The following is a 17267-nucleotide window of genomic DNA, read 5'->3' on the forward strand; positions in this document are numbered from 1 at the left end:
ATTGAAAAGGTCAATGAATGGCCATGGACCATTCTGCAGGCAGAGGAAGCTCATTTCTATCTCCAATGACGTGTCAATAGGCAGAATTGCAGAATATGGACAATGGTAATTCTGTATACACATCAACCAGTACAACTTGATTCTGCATAAGTGACTGTGATACACGCTGATGTCATTTACTGTAGGGCCCCATTGTTTTGGAGAAGATGAGCCTATGGGTCCTGTTACCTGTACAATCACAGGTAAATGCTATGAGAGTCTTCCACACAAATGTTATTCCAATCCTTCAACAGGGTGGATGTGTGGGTAGAAAGATTTTTATTCAAGATGGCACATCTCCACACATTGCACAGTTGGTAAAGTACCTGCTGCAGAGGTATCTTGTAAATACTAGAAATTTGAACCATCAGTTCCCTACAGCCTGGCCATCCAGATCACCTGTTCTTAATCTGTGTGACTTCTTGTTGTGAGGATATCTGAAAGATGTTTTGTTCAGTGCTTCAGTTACAAATGTAGCTGAACTGAAGGCATGCATTGCACAATGCTGTCTGAACGTGACTGCTGAGACTTTCCAATGTGTTGTAAAACATACTGTTTATCTGTTTCCCGATTTCAAGTTGTGACAGAAAATTGTGTTCAGCATACTGAACATGTCTTTTGCCAGTCTCATACAAATTAGAAATCAATGTCATTTTGCCTCTTATGCAGTTTTTGGCCCCAGGGCAATTAAAAACCAATTTCATTTTTGTTTTTCCCATGCACTGTGGCACCATCTGTCCATGGTGGACAGGCTTATCTAAGTAACACTGCCACAACTGCTGATTGCCCAACTTCTGCAGTCATGTACACTGAACAGTACAGATGATGTAATGCATAACTGAAACAATACCTGTCACATTGTGATTTGTCTGTCATTTGTATGATTCGTCTGTCATTTGTAGCCAAACTCATTTATGTTAAGATACTTACAATGACATCTATTGCTAAAATTATTGATTAATTATAAAATCTGGTCTAAGTGCAAAAAATAAAAGAAAAATGTTTTATTGTCAAAATATGGGCTATGTGCCTAACCTTTGCCAGTAAAAATCAGGCTATCTAGCAATTAGTCTGGAAGTGGTTTAAAATATTACCACCAGAATGCACCAGGTGCTAAGTGCCACCTGTTCTGAAACAAAATCAGGGCTATGTGCCCATGCTGTTGTTTTTAGTTTGAAGTTCAACTGTGTTCAAGTTGCAGTGATTAGTCCTGTCTGTTGCATTTACTATTGTGGTTTATGTGATCGTTGAAACAAGAAAATGTTGGAAACAGGGTGAAGGTAGTGTTTCCTGAATAAATAAAAAGCTAAGAGATGAGGGAAAACGATATGAGAAAAATACAGAAGTTACTGTACCTCAAAACAACCAACACTAAGACATTTGTGAAGAACTTTTTTTGGCGTTTTAAGCTAACCAATGTTTAGATTATATTAGGTTATGTTTGACTTGGTTCCTGGACTATAGTAGACCTACTAACTGTGCAGAGTAGCAAACAAACAGGTTATTCATGGCAGTCACAAATTATTTAATGCCTCTAATTCCATTGTTTGTTTGTTGTAGGTTCCATACCAATGCCGCTATCAGTGTAGAGACATTGCATTGGAACACATATTAAACATATTCAATCAGTTCTACGAACCAGGTTATAATGTTAAGCAAAACTCTTATTTGATGGAAATCATAAGTGTACGCAATGTTAGAAGAAGGTGACATGGTTCTTATGAAGAACCCAAGGAGAATCACAGACAGGCTAGTGTTTTTTATACAGTTCCTGATGACAAAGGCAGACATTTTCAAGTTTGCAAAAAGCCTTTCTGGAAATACACAAAATTACGAGGCAAAGAGTGGAAACCTTGGTAAAATCAGAAAAGAGTGGTGATGTTACCTACACTGAACATAGGGGAAACAAAAACAAAGAAAGGAAACATACAGCTGCTGATGTAAAATGCATTGTTGAACACATCAAAAATTTCCCCAAGGACGAAAGCTATTACACAAGGGCTAAAAGCTCCCTTCTATTTTCAAGCCAAGATTTAAATTACAGCAGAATGTATGAGACTTTTGTTACGCTTTATCCAAACACAAACATTAGCTATTTATGCTACAAACAAGTATTGAAAGAACTCTTTCCCAAACTGAGATTTCACTGCCCAAGGAAAGATACCTGTAACGCATGTGATCTGCTTAAAAGTAAAATGTTGAATGACTCAACCAATGGAGCTGTACATCATACTTCACTAGAATTTCATCATAGACAAGCTGAAAGAGCTAGAGAAGAGATGAAGTGTGATCATGTATATTCTACCACTCCTACATGTGATACATGCTCAGTATCCATACATTTAAACAGGTTTTCTCTTTGCCAACGTTGTCACACTGCCAAATGTATTATTTACATCAACTTTCTTGTTACAATTTGGGATTGCATATGGCAGATAATAATAAAGATTTTATGTTTCTTTGGCACGAGGGCATGAGTGGCAGGGGAGGCAACAAAATAGTGAGCTGCATGCTAAGAGGGATTAAAAGTAAAATTTCCCAGAAAAAAAGTTAATAGTGTGGTCTGACAACAGCTGTGGCCAAAACAAAAATCCAGTGGTATTGTTCTTATGGATGTACTTTGTTTTTAATGATTTCTTTGACAAAGTTCACCACAAGTATGTTGTCTCTGTACACTCACACTTAACCTGTGAACGTGACTTTGCTCTAATTGAAAAAAGAAAAATAATAGAGAAACATGAAGTTCCTTCGGATCTTGTGAGACTTTTGTGTAATGCCAATAGCAAAACTCCTTTTCTAACCAGTATGATGAATGATGGTGATTTTTATGACTTCTCCAAAGTACCTAAAGAACACCTCATCACAAAAAGCTAGAAATTTCCAAGGCCATTTGGCTCAAAGTTTCCAAACCAACCCAGGAAAATGTTTACAAAAAAGACAGTCAATGAAGTTGAAATGTGGATGCAAATGAATGTATTCAAAAAAGGTGTGGAGATGGAAACCATAAAAGGCTTAGATCTACCCCAGCTTGAACTAACAGTCAGACTGAAAACTGAGAAGGAGGAGGACTTAAAAAAGATGATACCTTATCTCAAACAAGAAAACAAACTGTTTTACCAAAATCTGACTGAGTAAACACAGAAGCTGTTTATAGACTGTAACATTGTAATATCTCATTTATAAAATAGTAGTAAATTAAAACAAAATGTAACTTTTTAAACTTTGTAAAAGGTATTTATTTTTAAATAAAACTTGTAAGAACACAGTAACATGCTTGATTTTGTCTTTATTCTTTAAATAGTTTGTTTGCTAACGCAGCACTTCTGTAGGCAAAACTGACTTTTCATAATAACATAGTTATTATAGAAAAACTGTAAACAGTAATTTCCAGATTTTTATAATAGTAAAATTATTATTATTATTATCCTCCCCACACCCCTTCATTTACAGATATAAGTGGTGGACTTAGCCAGGTTTTTATGTTAGAGAGGCTGGCACATAGCCCTGTTCTTGATGTGTTCCATTAACAATTTTTGTTGCTGTTGTTAAATGTTTTACAGTAACTTAACTCTAAAAATGTTTGTAGATTAACTATCTTCATTTGTTCAGGCTATAAAAAAATAAGGATATCAAAAAGGAATGCTTTCTGGACTATTTTTGTTGCAATTTCTGCAAAACAGCAGTTGTGGCACTTACTATGGATTTTATGTTTAGTCAACAATTGTGTTAAATTTGTTTTTGTTCCATGACATATCCCCATAAGTCAATAATATGTTGTTCAAATTTGATGTAATTCTGAGTCGTGGTTCTCTTCCTAGTGTTCTGAAACTAGAAATATATATATATATAGGTTGCGATGAGTTCATGGAAGTTTTGGGATTTGGGATTGTGTCTAGGAAGAAAACAAATTTGCTTCAGATATGATGCATGAAATGAAGGGTGGTTGAAAACTGTACACACTAGTGGTTTCAGGGTGAAAACATCTCCTTAAAACAATTTATTGTTTACTTTTTGCCACTTTTTTCTTGTATTCATTGCTTACTATGATAATGAAGTTTAATTTTGTGAAAAATTTATTTATTTATTTGTATTGTTGGGACTCACAGGATTAAAAAGGTTGCCTTTGAAGACAGGAACAAAGACATCAGTTATATGCAGTAAACTGTGAGATAATCATGGCAGAATGAATTTAGTTTGGAAAGGCACCAGAGAAAATACATCATTTAATTGAGTTATGACAGTAACAGTGACACTTCAACTGTGATAGCAAAAAGGGACATATCAGTATGGTTCATCCACTGCCACCCCAGAAATAATGCATAGGTGGATTCAGTTGAATTTTGAAGTTTGCAGATTACAATGGAAAGTAGCTGCATAGCAAAATTATGTCATTGCATGTTTTGATACTTTCTTAAGAAGACCATTGTTACTAACTGAGTCTGAATGAAGTTTATCCCAGGAATTAAGCCTTTAGAAAACAAAAGAAATCTCTCTCATTTTTTTAGTATACAGGGTGTTACAAAAAGGTACGGCCAAACTTTCAGGAAACATTCCTCACACACAAAGAAAGAAAAAATGTTATGTGGACATGTGTCCGGAAACGCTTACTTTCCATGTTAGAGCTCATTTTATTACTTCTCTTCAAATCACATTAATCATGGAATGGAAACACACAGCAACAGAACGTACCAGCGTGACTTCAAACACTTTGTTACAGGAAATGTTCAAAATGTCCTCCGTTAGCAAGGATACATGCATCCACTCTCCGTCGCATGAAATCCCTGATGCACTGATGCAGCCCTGGAGAATGGCGTATTGTATCACAGCCGTCCACAATATGAGCACGAAGAGTCTCTACATTTGGTACCGGGGTTGCATAGACAAGAGCTTTCAAATGCCCCCATAAATGAAAGTCAAGAGGGTTGAGGTCAGGAGAGCGTGGAGGCCATGGAATTGGTCCACCTCTACCAATCCATCGGTCACCGAATCTGTTGTTGAGAAGCATACGAACACTTTGACTGAAATGTGCAGGAGCTCTATCGTGCATGAACCACATGTTGTGTCATACTTGTAAAGGCACATGTTCTAGCAGCACAGGTAGAGTATCCTGTATGAAATCATGATAACGTGCTCCATTGAGTGTAGGTGGAAGAACATGGGGCCCAATCAAGACATCACCAACAATGCCTGCACAAACGTTCACAGAAAATCTGTGTTGATGACGTGATTGCACAATCACGTGTGGATTCTTGTCAGCTCACACATGTTGACTGTGAAAATTTACAATTTGATCACATTGGAATGAAGCCTCATCCGTAAAGAGAACATTTGCACTGAAATGAGGATTGACACATTGTTGGATGAATCGTTCACAGAAGTGTACCCGTGGAGGCCAATCAGCTGCTGATAGTGCCTGCACATGCTGTACATGGTACAAAAACAACTGGTTCTCCCGTAGCACTCTCCATACAGTGACATGGTCAATGTTACCTTATACAGTAGCAACTTCTCTGATGCTGACATTAGGGTTATCGTCAACTGCACGAAGAATTGCCTCGTCCATTGCAGGTGTCCTCGTCATTCTAGATCTTCCCCAGTCGCGCGTCATGTTCCGTGCTCCCTAAGAAGCCGATCAATTGCTTCGAATGTCTTCCTGTTGGGACACATTCATTCTGGAAATCTGTCTCGATACAAACATACCACGCCACGGCTATTGCCCCATGCTAATCCATACATCAAATGGGCATCTGCCAACTCTGCATTCGTAAACATTGCACTGACTGCAAAACCATGTTCGTGATGAACACTAACCTGTTGATGCTACGTACTGATGTGCTCGATGCTAGTACTGTAGAGCAATGAGTCACATCTCAACACAAGCACTGAAGTCAACATTACCTTCCTTCAACTGGGCCAACTGGCGGTGAATCGAGGAAGTACAGTACATACTGACGAAACTAAAATGAGCTCTAACATGGAAATTAAGCGTTTCCAGACACATGTCCACATAACATCTTTTCTTTATTTGTGTGTGAGGAATGTTTCCTGAAAGTTTGGCCGTACCTTTTTGTAACACCCTGTAGATGTTGCAGCAACGAAGTAGTGATTTTTGTATCAATAGTTTTCATCCCTCCAATAGCATTAGGCTTATATTAGTTGACTCACTTTGATTAACACACATTATTTTTAATTTTTTGGTATATTAGAAATAGGTAGATTGATCAACAAATGTAATAATAATACGATACTTATAAGTCTTATGATTTGTGTCTCATAATGAAAATAAATGAATAACAGCTTAGCTCAAAGTGAAAATGGAGCATTGGGCATCACATTTAACTCAAATGATTTTGTGTTACAGTTATCTAACAGAGTTCTGGTTGGAACCAGATGAAAATATAATTGTTCTGCACATTTATTCAGCCAGTGTATAACTGCTAATAATATTTCTTGTATATAGGGTGAATCATCTAAAACTTGCACTGCAGATATTGTGGAAATGGAAAGCACTATTGATGTGCAGTTTTCACACAATTGATTGGTAGTCAGGGGCTCATACTGTTTGCCAATAAACAGATTGTAATACCACTTAGAATGTGTGTTTTTTGTGCAAACATACACTTTTTTAAATGGATGTGCTTATTGACATTACCTAACTAGAATTATACTATGTCAGTGGTGTTTGTTGCATGAGTCTAATGTGAAACATTTATGAGATATTTTGTTCATACCATTAAACCTGCGTAGTTGCTAGGTATGATGTTATGTTTGCTTACAAAAAAATGGCTTTGAGCACTATGGGACTTAACATCTGAGGTCATCAGTCCCCTAGAACTTAGAACTACTTAAAACTAACTAACCTAAGGACATCACATACATCCAAGCCCGAGGCAGGATTCGAACCTGCAACCATAGCAGTTGCGTGGTTTCAGACTGTAACACCCAGAACCGCTCGGCCACTCCAGCTGGCGTTTGCTTACAGTGTGTTTGTCTGTTCCTTGAGGGCATTATGACTTCCAAGTCAGATACTGTATGACAGTCCAAGCAGTAGATCATGAGTGGACAATGGGATTTACCAATGCAGAAAAAGCTGAAATGCTCATATTGTATGGAGAGTGTAGGAAGAATGCAGTTTGTTCTTGTACAGCACGATATCCCAGTACACATCAACCATCTCCATAAGTTTTTATCAATCTCTTCATCAGTTATGTGAAAGTCGTCCTGTAACTCCTAGATAATGTGACAAAAGGAAACAAGTGGTGACAGAAGAGTGGAAAATTAGTGTTCTTACTGCTGTTGCAGTTGATCCACATGTTAGCTCCCATACATTTGTATGAGGAAGTGACATGATTCAGGCAAGTCTCCTATGCATTCTCTATCAAAATAGGTTCCCTCCCTATCACATGCCATTCCACCAAGAGCTGTATGGAAATGATTGTGAGAATTGTGTTAACTTCTGTACGTAGGCATTAAGACAGGAGACTGCAGCTGTATAATGTATCTTGTTTAGTGATGAAGCCACATTTGTCAGTGATGGCCAGTTAAATCACCAAAACATGCACTATTGGCTTGCTGACAATCCCCATTGGCTTCATTAGATGGAATGCTAACATCCATGGAGTGCAAGCGTTTGGTGAGGGACAGTGAACCATCAGCTCATAAGCCCATTTCTCACAGACTGAAGGCTGAAGGCACACTATCATACCCTCCTAACAGATCATCTTCCATTGAGGCTAGATGTTTGTCTGCAGACTAGGAGGAACCTGTGTTACCAACATGATCGCTGCCCAGCCCATAGTGCATGAAGTACTACAGATGTTTTTATTAATTGTTTCCAGATTATTGGGCTGGATGCAGAGAAGCTGTACCATGGCCAGCACATTCCACAGATTTGATGCCTGTAGACTTTCTCTGTGGGGAAATCTGAAAGACACTGTATACAAGGACATACCAACTACACTCAGTGGGGGAGTGATGTATTACTGCAGCCTGCTCAAACATCTCCACTGAAATGCTAGCACATGTGCAGCAGTCATTCCATACCACACAGGAAGTGTGTATTGCCACTGCCGGTGGTCATTTTGAACACAACCTGTGATGATCAGTTGTCTCATCACTGATCAGAACCCACAAAATTAGTGTATACACTTGTGTTGTTCTTTTGTGTGTGCTACCACAGGTATTGTACAAGTGTCAGTGTGGGTACTTTCCAAAATACAGGGTGATTCAAAAAGAATACCACAACTTTAAAAATGTGTATTTAATGAAAGAAACATAATATAACCGTCTGTTATACATCATTACAAAGAGTATTTAAAAAGTTTTTTTTTCACTCAAAAACAAGTTCAGAGATGTTCAATATGGCCCCCTCCAGACACACGAGCAATATCAACCCGATACTCCAACTCGTTCCACACTCTCTGTAGCATATCAGGCGTAACAGTTTGGATAGCTGCTGTTATTTCTTGTTTCAAATCATCAATGGTGGCTGGGAGAGGTGGCCGAAACACCATATCCTTAACATACCCTCATAAGAAAAAATCGCAGGGGGTAAGATCAGGGCTTCTTGGAAGCCAGTGATGAAGTGCTCTGTCACTCGTTCTCGGCCGTCCAGAACTTTTCCCTTTGCACAAACACCCATTCTCTATAAACTGTTTATACCAATGTTTAATACACCACCTATCAGGAGGTTTAACACCATACTTCATTCGAAATGCACGCTGAACAACTGTCGTCGATTCACTTCTGCTGTACTCAATAACACAAAAAGCTTTCTGTTGAGCGGTAGCCATCTTAGCATCAACTGACGCTGATGCCTAGTCAACAGCACCTCAAGCGAACAAATGTACAACTAAATGAAACTTTATAGCTCCCTTAATTCGCCGACAGATAGTGCTTAGCTCTGCCTTTGTCATTGCAGAGTTTTAAATTCCTAAAGTTGTGGTATTCTTTTTGAATCACCCTGTACAATATCTCGCAAATGATTTGCACTATAATGCTGCAGCAAACACCACTGACATTCTAATTTAGCGAACTTTCAGTCTGTTAATGTCAAAAGGCATTGTTACATTTACAAAAGTGCATGTTAGCACAAAAAATACACTTTCTAAGTATCATTACAATCTGTTGATTAGCTAATAATACAAGTATAATGCTACCACTCCTTTCAGTGAAAACTGCACATCAACAGTACTTTCCACTTGCACAATATCTGCAGTGCATGTTTTAGGTGATTCATCCTGTATATACATAGGTATTACTACAACAATAACTTTACAATGTTATTATAAAGTGATACTTAAAATAAGAAAAAGACGACCACTCAACTATAGCAGACTAATGCCAGAAAATTGTGTTCACTAGCTTTCGAGCTCTGGCTCTTTTTCTAGTAAAAGGTACACATTCACACACACAACCAAACAGACTCCCAGATACTCACTGTCATGGCTGTGGTGACATTCACTACAGACATGATCAATAGCTGGATTAATCTGAATTTTTGTATTTTACAGATTACAATGGAAAGTGGCTGCATGGCAGAATTATATTTCATAACCATTGATGTTTTAATAAGAAGACTGTTGCCAGTAATATATAAAGTGGTGTAGTTTTTCGTGAAAAATCTGAACATGATCTTTGCAGCTGGTAACTGGTTTACAGATTTTACAAAATTACGAGTAACATTACTGGGTATGGTGAGTGATTTGACACTAAACAACAACTGCTAAATTCAGATGTAATTCTTAATGCTGTCAATCATGCTTTTGCAGTCAAAATCCAAAAGATTTTTATTTTGTAAGATCACTTATCATTGTCATTTATACAAGGGATGATAGAAAAGTAATGCACAATAATTTTATTATTAAAAAGTTTAATAGGAAACAAGACAAAAAGAAACACAAATGAACTCACATCTTTCACTTACTTTTCTACATAGTCACCAATGTTCTCAACCCATTTCTCCCTTTGTGGTACCATTTTCAGTATGCCCTGTTCATAGAAGTCTGTTTTGTTGGAGTATAGGCATCTGCATACTGCTGATTTCATTTCCACATCTGTCACAAGGTGTTGGCCGGCCAGGATCTTTTTTTTTTAATATTTGTCATGAAGGCCAAAGTGCAACTTAACCAAAGTTTTAATGTAGGCTTTAGAATTCACAGCGGTTCCTTGTCCAGCAAAGTCCACCAATAAAACACCATGCATATCCCAGAACACTGTTACATGCAATTTTCTAGCACATTGAATCACTCTGAACTTTTTTTCGTACTGGGGAATCAGCATGTTTCCATTCCATAGATGCCCGCTTGGTTTCAGGTAGGTAGTGGTATGCTCATGACTGATCACTAGTGATGATTCCTTTCAGAAAATCATGCTCTTCTGTGGTGTAATGTGTTAAGTGATCCAAGTTTGTCATCGTTTGCAGGTACTAACCACAGCGTCCTCAGTGGCTCCGACATCCTGTGGGTTTCCAGCTTTTACCAGCCACTCAGAGTGTGGTGAATCACTAAGGTTCACACAGCCCTCTTGGAAGAATGCACACCATTTGGAGCCATTGCTATGGTCCATGCAGTTGTCCCCATACATGCCACACATGTCCCTGTGAATTTCACCTGGTTTGTGCCTTTTGGCCCATAGATCTAGAACTACACTTCGCATCTTCACAAGTTGATGACAATAATAGGCACAACATGTTTGTTTTGTAGTTCAGGTTTCTCTCACTAGGGCTGCACTTGAAAACAAAATACCCTCTGTTGCACAAATTTAAAACTATGTTGTCCCAAAATTTCAGCATTCTAGTTGCAATACTAGAGGATAAAAAATTATTGTGCATTACTTACTGATCAACCACTATAGTTTTCCACTCTCATTTTCAGCCAACCATTGCTCCATTTGTCAGAGGGTATTTTCACACTGAGCAATTTGTTAACTCTGGTGTAATTTATATTCACATAGTGTGACACAAAGTTGTCAGCTCTTATGCTAAAGCTGTCATAAAATTTACAGTTTACCTAAATTTATTACTGTTTTCTTGGGCTGTGGTAGAATGTAGATGCTCTTCATCTGAAGCATATTACCTTTTGTCATAGTTACTGTTTTAGTGTTTCATTTCTTGAGCAATGTCACTAATGGAATGATAAAATTCATCAAATATTTTACTTACCAAAGTTTGTATTTAAAATTGAATTATCTGTATCTTCATTTCTGTTTCTCTGACCTTATATGGAGCAAACATTTCATAATAACATTAGAGATATGTGAGGGATTCTGAATACCTTGGCTAATGTAAGACACTGTCTGAAATTTATAGCTACTTTGGAAAAAGTTTTAACGTTAATTTTATCAGAGTCAAACTGATTCAGTGCAGGAATACAGTTTAGAACCACAACAGACATTTATGCTTCCTATTAAGTTTGGCAGAGCGGTATCAGTTGCCTTATTGTTAAGAGTTACAACAGATGATAGACTTTAGTCATGAATGAATATTTGAGGTGTTCATTAGATCATGTATACACTGCAAAATTTTTCTGACAGATTAAAACTCTGTGGTAATCCAGGACCTGAACACAGAACCTTGCTGTTAACGGGCAATACTCCAACCAAATTGAGCTATCCATGCATGATTCACAACCCTCCCACACGTCTTCAATTGAACCAGTACCTCTCTCATACTTTTAAAACTTCATAGAAGCTCTCTTGCCTACTCTGCTGAACTCACCCACTTGGGTGAAGGGATAACATGCACAAATGGTTTAACTACAGGTTTTGGACCAAATTCCAATCTAAACACAGTTTAAATCTATAAGGAACTTTCATCAAAATAGTGCACACTGAATTGCAGAATGAGAGATTCATTTGGGAAATTTTTAGATGTCACAGAAACATAATAAATATATTTTAAAAATATTACCAGGTTGCTCACTGCTTTTCTTAATTTCTACCACATCTCCTTAGATATAGTACCTACAGCATTTCAGTAGTGAATTAATAAAATTACTCACCTTGTGCCAGCCAGAAACATCCAGGAAAGTGTCTTTTGGTACTGTATCATTTGATGGAATTGTGAAGTAACCTCTATAAAAATAAGGTTCTGAAGACACCTCTGTTGCTGCATCTAACTGTTGAACAGCTGATATATTACTTAGAGGAAATCCAGTGATATTCCAGTTGGTAAGAAGGTATCCACTTAAAGTGACATTTGACACCAAGCCCTGGAATTTAAACAATATTGTTCTGATTACAGTGATTGACATGCTTTTTAGCTAGCTTCAATTTTGTTTCATATTTATATCAATAATTTTATATGTATATGTGTTTCAGAGAAAGTTTTCAGGGGGTATTAATGCATTAATGTTTGTATGACTAGTACTAAAGTGGTAAAATATAAAGTGGTGACCAATTCAAAGTTTGTGTTAACTCCCCCTACCCAAACACCCAAACAACCACACACACACACACACACACACACACACACACACACACACACACACACACAGTCTCAGGTGCATTCTCTCTAGTGTTTTGGCTGAAATTTCATTTTTGAAATGTATATCTGGAGTTGGTCCAAACAAATACTGCTCACCACATCTTTCACGCAATTCCCAGTGTAATGGAAAGCTCCTATTTGTCTCATTTTACAAACAAAATTACTTTTAAAGCTGACTTTACATGCCTTTTCTATAGAACAGGGCCAAAATAATCTAGTGCAATATTTATTTTGTTGATATATATTAACATGGACAGTAAAACAGTAAGAGCATCCAGTACACAAACAGTGACTGAGTAGCAATGCTGCATGGCACCTGCAGACAGTGTGGGGCAGTATGCATGAAAGTTGCTGTTGGAGTACCAGATATTCTTCATGTTTTACAGTCCCTGTTAATAGACATTGATAAAATTAATATCATACTAGACTTATTTGGGAGTGCTCTATTAAATGGGCACATAAAACTCCACTTTAAAGCTAATTTTGTTTGTAATGAGAAATTAAACTGACACTTTCTGTTTAAACTGGCCATCACATTAAACATATGATGAGCAGTATTTGTTTGGGCCAACTCTATCCACAAATTACAAAAACAACATTGTTACTGCTAGATGGCTCTCCATCCTAGATAAAATGCTCACCCTCCCTAAAAAGAAACCCTTGAGGAAGATTACCAGGTTGGTTGCACCAATAATCACACCCAATTAGCAATAGTTCATTTATTAACCTTAACACATACAAGGATCACAAAGAACTGAACTGAACATGGCGGAACAGCCAAAGATAATGTTTAGAGTCCAAAGATGAATGCATATCGATGTTGGTATCAATTTCATTGGTGCCACACCCTCAATTCAATCAGCAATTACATTTGATACCCCACATTATCATATTTTTGTTAGTAAGTGTTGATGTGAGACGAAGTAAAATGATTTTTAGAAGTTAAGAGGAGTCTGAGATGATGAATTTTGAATTTCCCTGATAACTCCATAGAAGGTGCTATTTGCACTATGGTGTTGTTTCCTTACGGGACTCTGCAGGTGTGTCTGTTGAATGAGACTTGCTTGGTTATTTTGCTTTGTTGGGAACAGAAGCTTGTGTGGACATTGTTTTTGTAAAAATTTTCCCTATGATTTAAATAAGTTACATGTAAGTAATACTTTTATAATAATGAATATTAGCTGATTCTTCTTACACCTTATAAATTTACTGATGTGTTAACAACAGTTTAATGAAATTATTCTCTAAGAATTTATATATGTTTAAGTCTGTATACAAAATGTCTGCTGCAGTTAAGATGATGAATTATGCAGAGGCTAATATGGTGAATTTGTCTTCTTACTCACCTCTCTCTGTTGCTTTGCTTCTAATTCCTTTGTTATGTATAGTCCTGTTATTTTGATTACAAAGCTATGTAATAAACATGAGGAAGCATATACAAGGAGGACAGAAATGGAGCAAGAAATAAATGAAAGAGGCAATGCTGCTAGTAAGAAGCAGAAACCCTGTTAATGGTGCCACTAGGAATTTCAGCCTACCTGAAGCTACTTTAGGTCGCTACGTATAAAAACATACTTATGAAGTAAGATCTGCTTTTATTTATATTTAAATATATTTGAAAATCTCATTTCAGGTTAATATTTCATCTATTTATTTTTCATTGCAAGTACAATTACAATAAAGTCTTTGTCATTTAATTTTTCAAAACTCTCACTGTGGACCTAATAATACACACTGCTTATTTCATTTCAGGCTTTGCCCCAAAATGCAGACAGGTTCTGATATACATTTAATGATGACCAGTTACAAGAATTTGAGCAATATATCATTAATTTGGACAGAAGAGCTTTTGGACTGATGAATGAATTTTCTATGATTATGATGAATTTAAGAACATAGAGCACAGTTTTAGCTAAGCTAAAAAGATGACTGGGAGAGATTTTATTCAAAATGTCATGACATGGTTCAAGTTTTCTTTTCATAAACCAGAACATATGTTGACAATGAGATTGGCTTCATTTAATAAGGTGAATGTAGAGGGATTCTTTGAAGTATACAGAGAAATAAGAACAAATTACTAATTTGACACCCACCAGATTTTTAATGTTGATGAAACAGGGTGTTCAGTACTTCTCACAAAGGTACCATCAGTATTGAGCCCTATTGGCAAAAGAAAGCCAATTGAGGTTTCCTCTGCCGAGAAGGGAACAAATTTCAGCATTGGTTTCCATGTTAGTGCCACAGGTCAGTTCGTACCTGCATTTTTTAGTTACACTATGTGATCAAAAGTATCTGGACAAACTCAAAAATATACATTTTTCGTATTAGGTGCATTGTGCTGCCACCTACTGCCAGGTACTCCATATCAGCAACCTCAGTAGTCATTAGTCACCGTAAAAGAGAAGAATGTTGTACTCTGCAAAACTCACGGATTTTGAACATGCTCAGGTGATTGGGTGTCACTTGTGTCATATGTCTGTACATGAGACTTCCACACTCCAAACCATCCCCTAGGTTCACTGTTTCCAATGTGATAGTGAAGTGGAAACATGAAGGGACATAAACAGCACAAAAGCGTACAGGCTGACCTTGTCTGTTGACAAACAGGGACCGCCAACAGTTGAAGAGGGTCATAATATGTAATAGGCAGACATCTATCCAGACCATAACACAGGAAATCCAAACTGCATCACGATCCACTGCAAGTAGTATGACAGTTAGGAGGAAGCTGCCCATAAGCCACACATCACACAGGTAAATGCCAAACAATGCCTCACTTGGTGTAAGGAGCATAAACATTGCATGATTGAACAGTGGAAAAATGTTGTGTGGAATGACGAATCACAGTATACAATGTGGTGATCTGATGTCAGGGTGTGGTTATGGTGAATGCCATCTGCCAGCATGTGTAGTGCCAACAGTAAAATTAAGAAGCAGCGGTGTTATGGTGTGGTCATGTTTTTCATGGAGAGGGCTTGCATCCCTTCTTGTTTTCCATGGCACTATCACAATACAGGCCTACATTGATCTTTTAAGCACCTTCATGCTTCCCACTGTTGAAGAGCAATTCACGGATGGCAACTGTGTCTTTCAATATGATCAAGCACCTCTTCATAATGCACAGCCCGTGGTGGAGTGGTTACATGACAGTAACATCCCTGTAATGGACTGGCCTGCTCAGAGTCCTGACCTGAAACCTATAGAATGCCTTTGGGATGTTTTGGAATGCCAACTTTGTGCCAGGCCTCACCGACTGACATTGATACCTCTCCTCAGTGCAGCACTCTGTGAAGAATGGGCTGTCATTCCCCAAGAAACCTTTCAGGACCTGATTGAACATATGCCTGCAAGAGTGGAAGCTGTCATCAAGGCTAAGGGTGGGCCAACACCATATTGATTTTCAGCATTATTGATGGAGGGTGCCACGAACTTGTAAGTCATTTTCAGCCAGGTGTTGGGATACTTTTGATCACATAGTGTATCAGAGTGTTAGAAGGCAGCCAGCATATCTGGATGATGCACCTCCAGAATCTGTTTAAGATGGCCTCGAATCTGGCTAGATGGGTGCTGAGAGCTTTGTAAAATGGCTGGAGTATTTCATTACATAAGTAAGACCATTAGAAAGAAATTGAATCCTTTTGTTTATAAATAATCACACTACATCCCTCAGTTTGGAAGATGTTACTCTCTGCAGAGATACTTTCATAACTCTTCCAGGTTTCCTACCTTACACAAGCCACAGAACTGCAACCATTGGATGTGTCATTTTACGGACCTCTGAAGACTGCCTGTAGCAAAGCTTGTACTGAGTATCTTGCTAATCATCCAGGCTAACGGATAACAATACAAGTGTTTGTAAGACTGTTCATAAGTGCCTTTAGCAAAGCTGTATCTTTATATAATGCAATCAAGGACTTTATAGACACAGGAATGGAGTCATTAAATTCACAGATATTTAGTGATGAAAACTTAGCACCATCCCTAACAATGGATAGTGTCGTCAATAATATTCCACTGAAAGAGATGCTCTACCTCGGATATCAGCAAACCCAAATGTAGAATTTAATGCAGTAATACGGCCTTCATCTAAGTCTACAGCTACCTCTCTATTACCTCTGCTACCCCAAGCAGAACCTCTATCAGGGCCTTCATTTAATCCTACACCTACTTCTATTTCATCTCCATTACCCCATGGATAACTTGCTTCTGTATTGGTGCCCTCACCTACTTTTAACTCCACATCTACCTCAGCTCTACTTCCTTCACCTCAAGCTGCACCTGAATGACGTTGAAGAAAATGAAGAAATAAGTGTCATTTCCACACAAAATTAGCACACTCATGAAAATTGCTCTGGAAGAAAAGAGACAAAGAAAAGTGGACAGTGAGAAGAAGAAAAAAATGAAGAAAAATAAAGAGAGATTTAAAAAGAAAAAAGAAAAAAAGCTTTAGGAAAAAAAAACAAAGGTCAATGTAAACTTCCACTCTGGAGGTTTTTGAATGAAAAAAAGAAAGAATACTAGAATAGACTTGTGCAACATAAATTCAAACTCATCCATCAGAGCTGAGCACACTGACAGTGATTCTGATTGTATCGATGAAAGGGACTGTATCCTTCTGGTCAGGTTGAAAAGACAGAAATGTGGTATCAATGTCCCCAATGCCAGGAGTGGGCTCACGCTCAGCATACAGGCTTAAATTACAAGGAAGCAAAGGAGAAGTTTTTTGTTTGTGACTATTCAATAA

General features: G+C 37.7%; 1 protein-coding gene across 1 annotated transcript in view; it reads right to left on the bottom strand.

Annotated features, from left to right (window-relative positions):
- The window catches only part of LOC124555135 (beta-galactosidase-like), a 319307-nt gene that overhangs the window by 25828 nt on the left and 276212 nt on the right, over window positions 1–17267 (bottom strand). Inside the window, exon 11 of the mRNA XM_047128946.1 lies at window positions 12039–12248. Within this exon, the coding sequence (XP_046984902.1) occupies window positions 12039–12248 (210 nt within the window). The remainder of the gene's footprint in view (window positions 1–12038; window positions 12249–17267) is intronic.

The sequence above is a fragment of the Schistocerca americana genome, chromosome X, assembly GCF_021461395.2.
Source record: "Schistocerca americana isolate TAMUIC-IGC-003095 chromosome X, iqSchAmer2.1, whole genome shotgun sequence".
NCBI classification, from domain to species: Eukaryota; Metazoa; Arthropoda; class Insecta; order Orthoptera; family Acrididae; genus Schistocerca; species Schistocerca americana.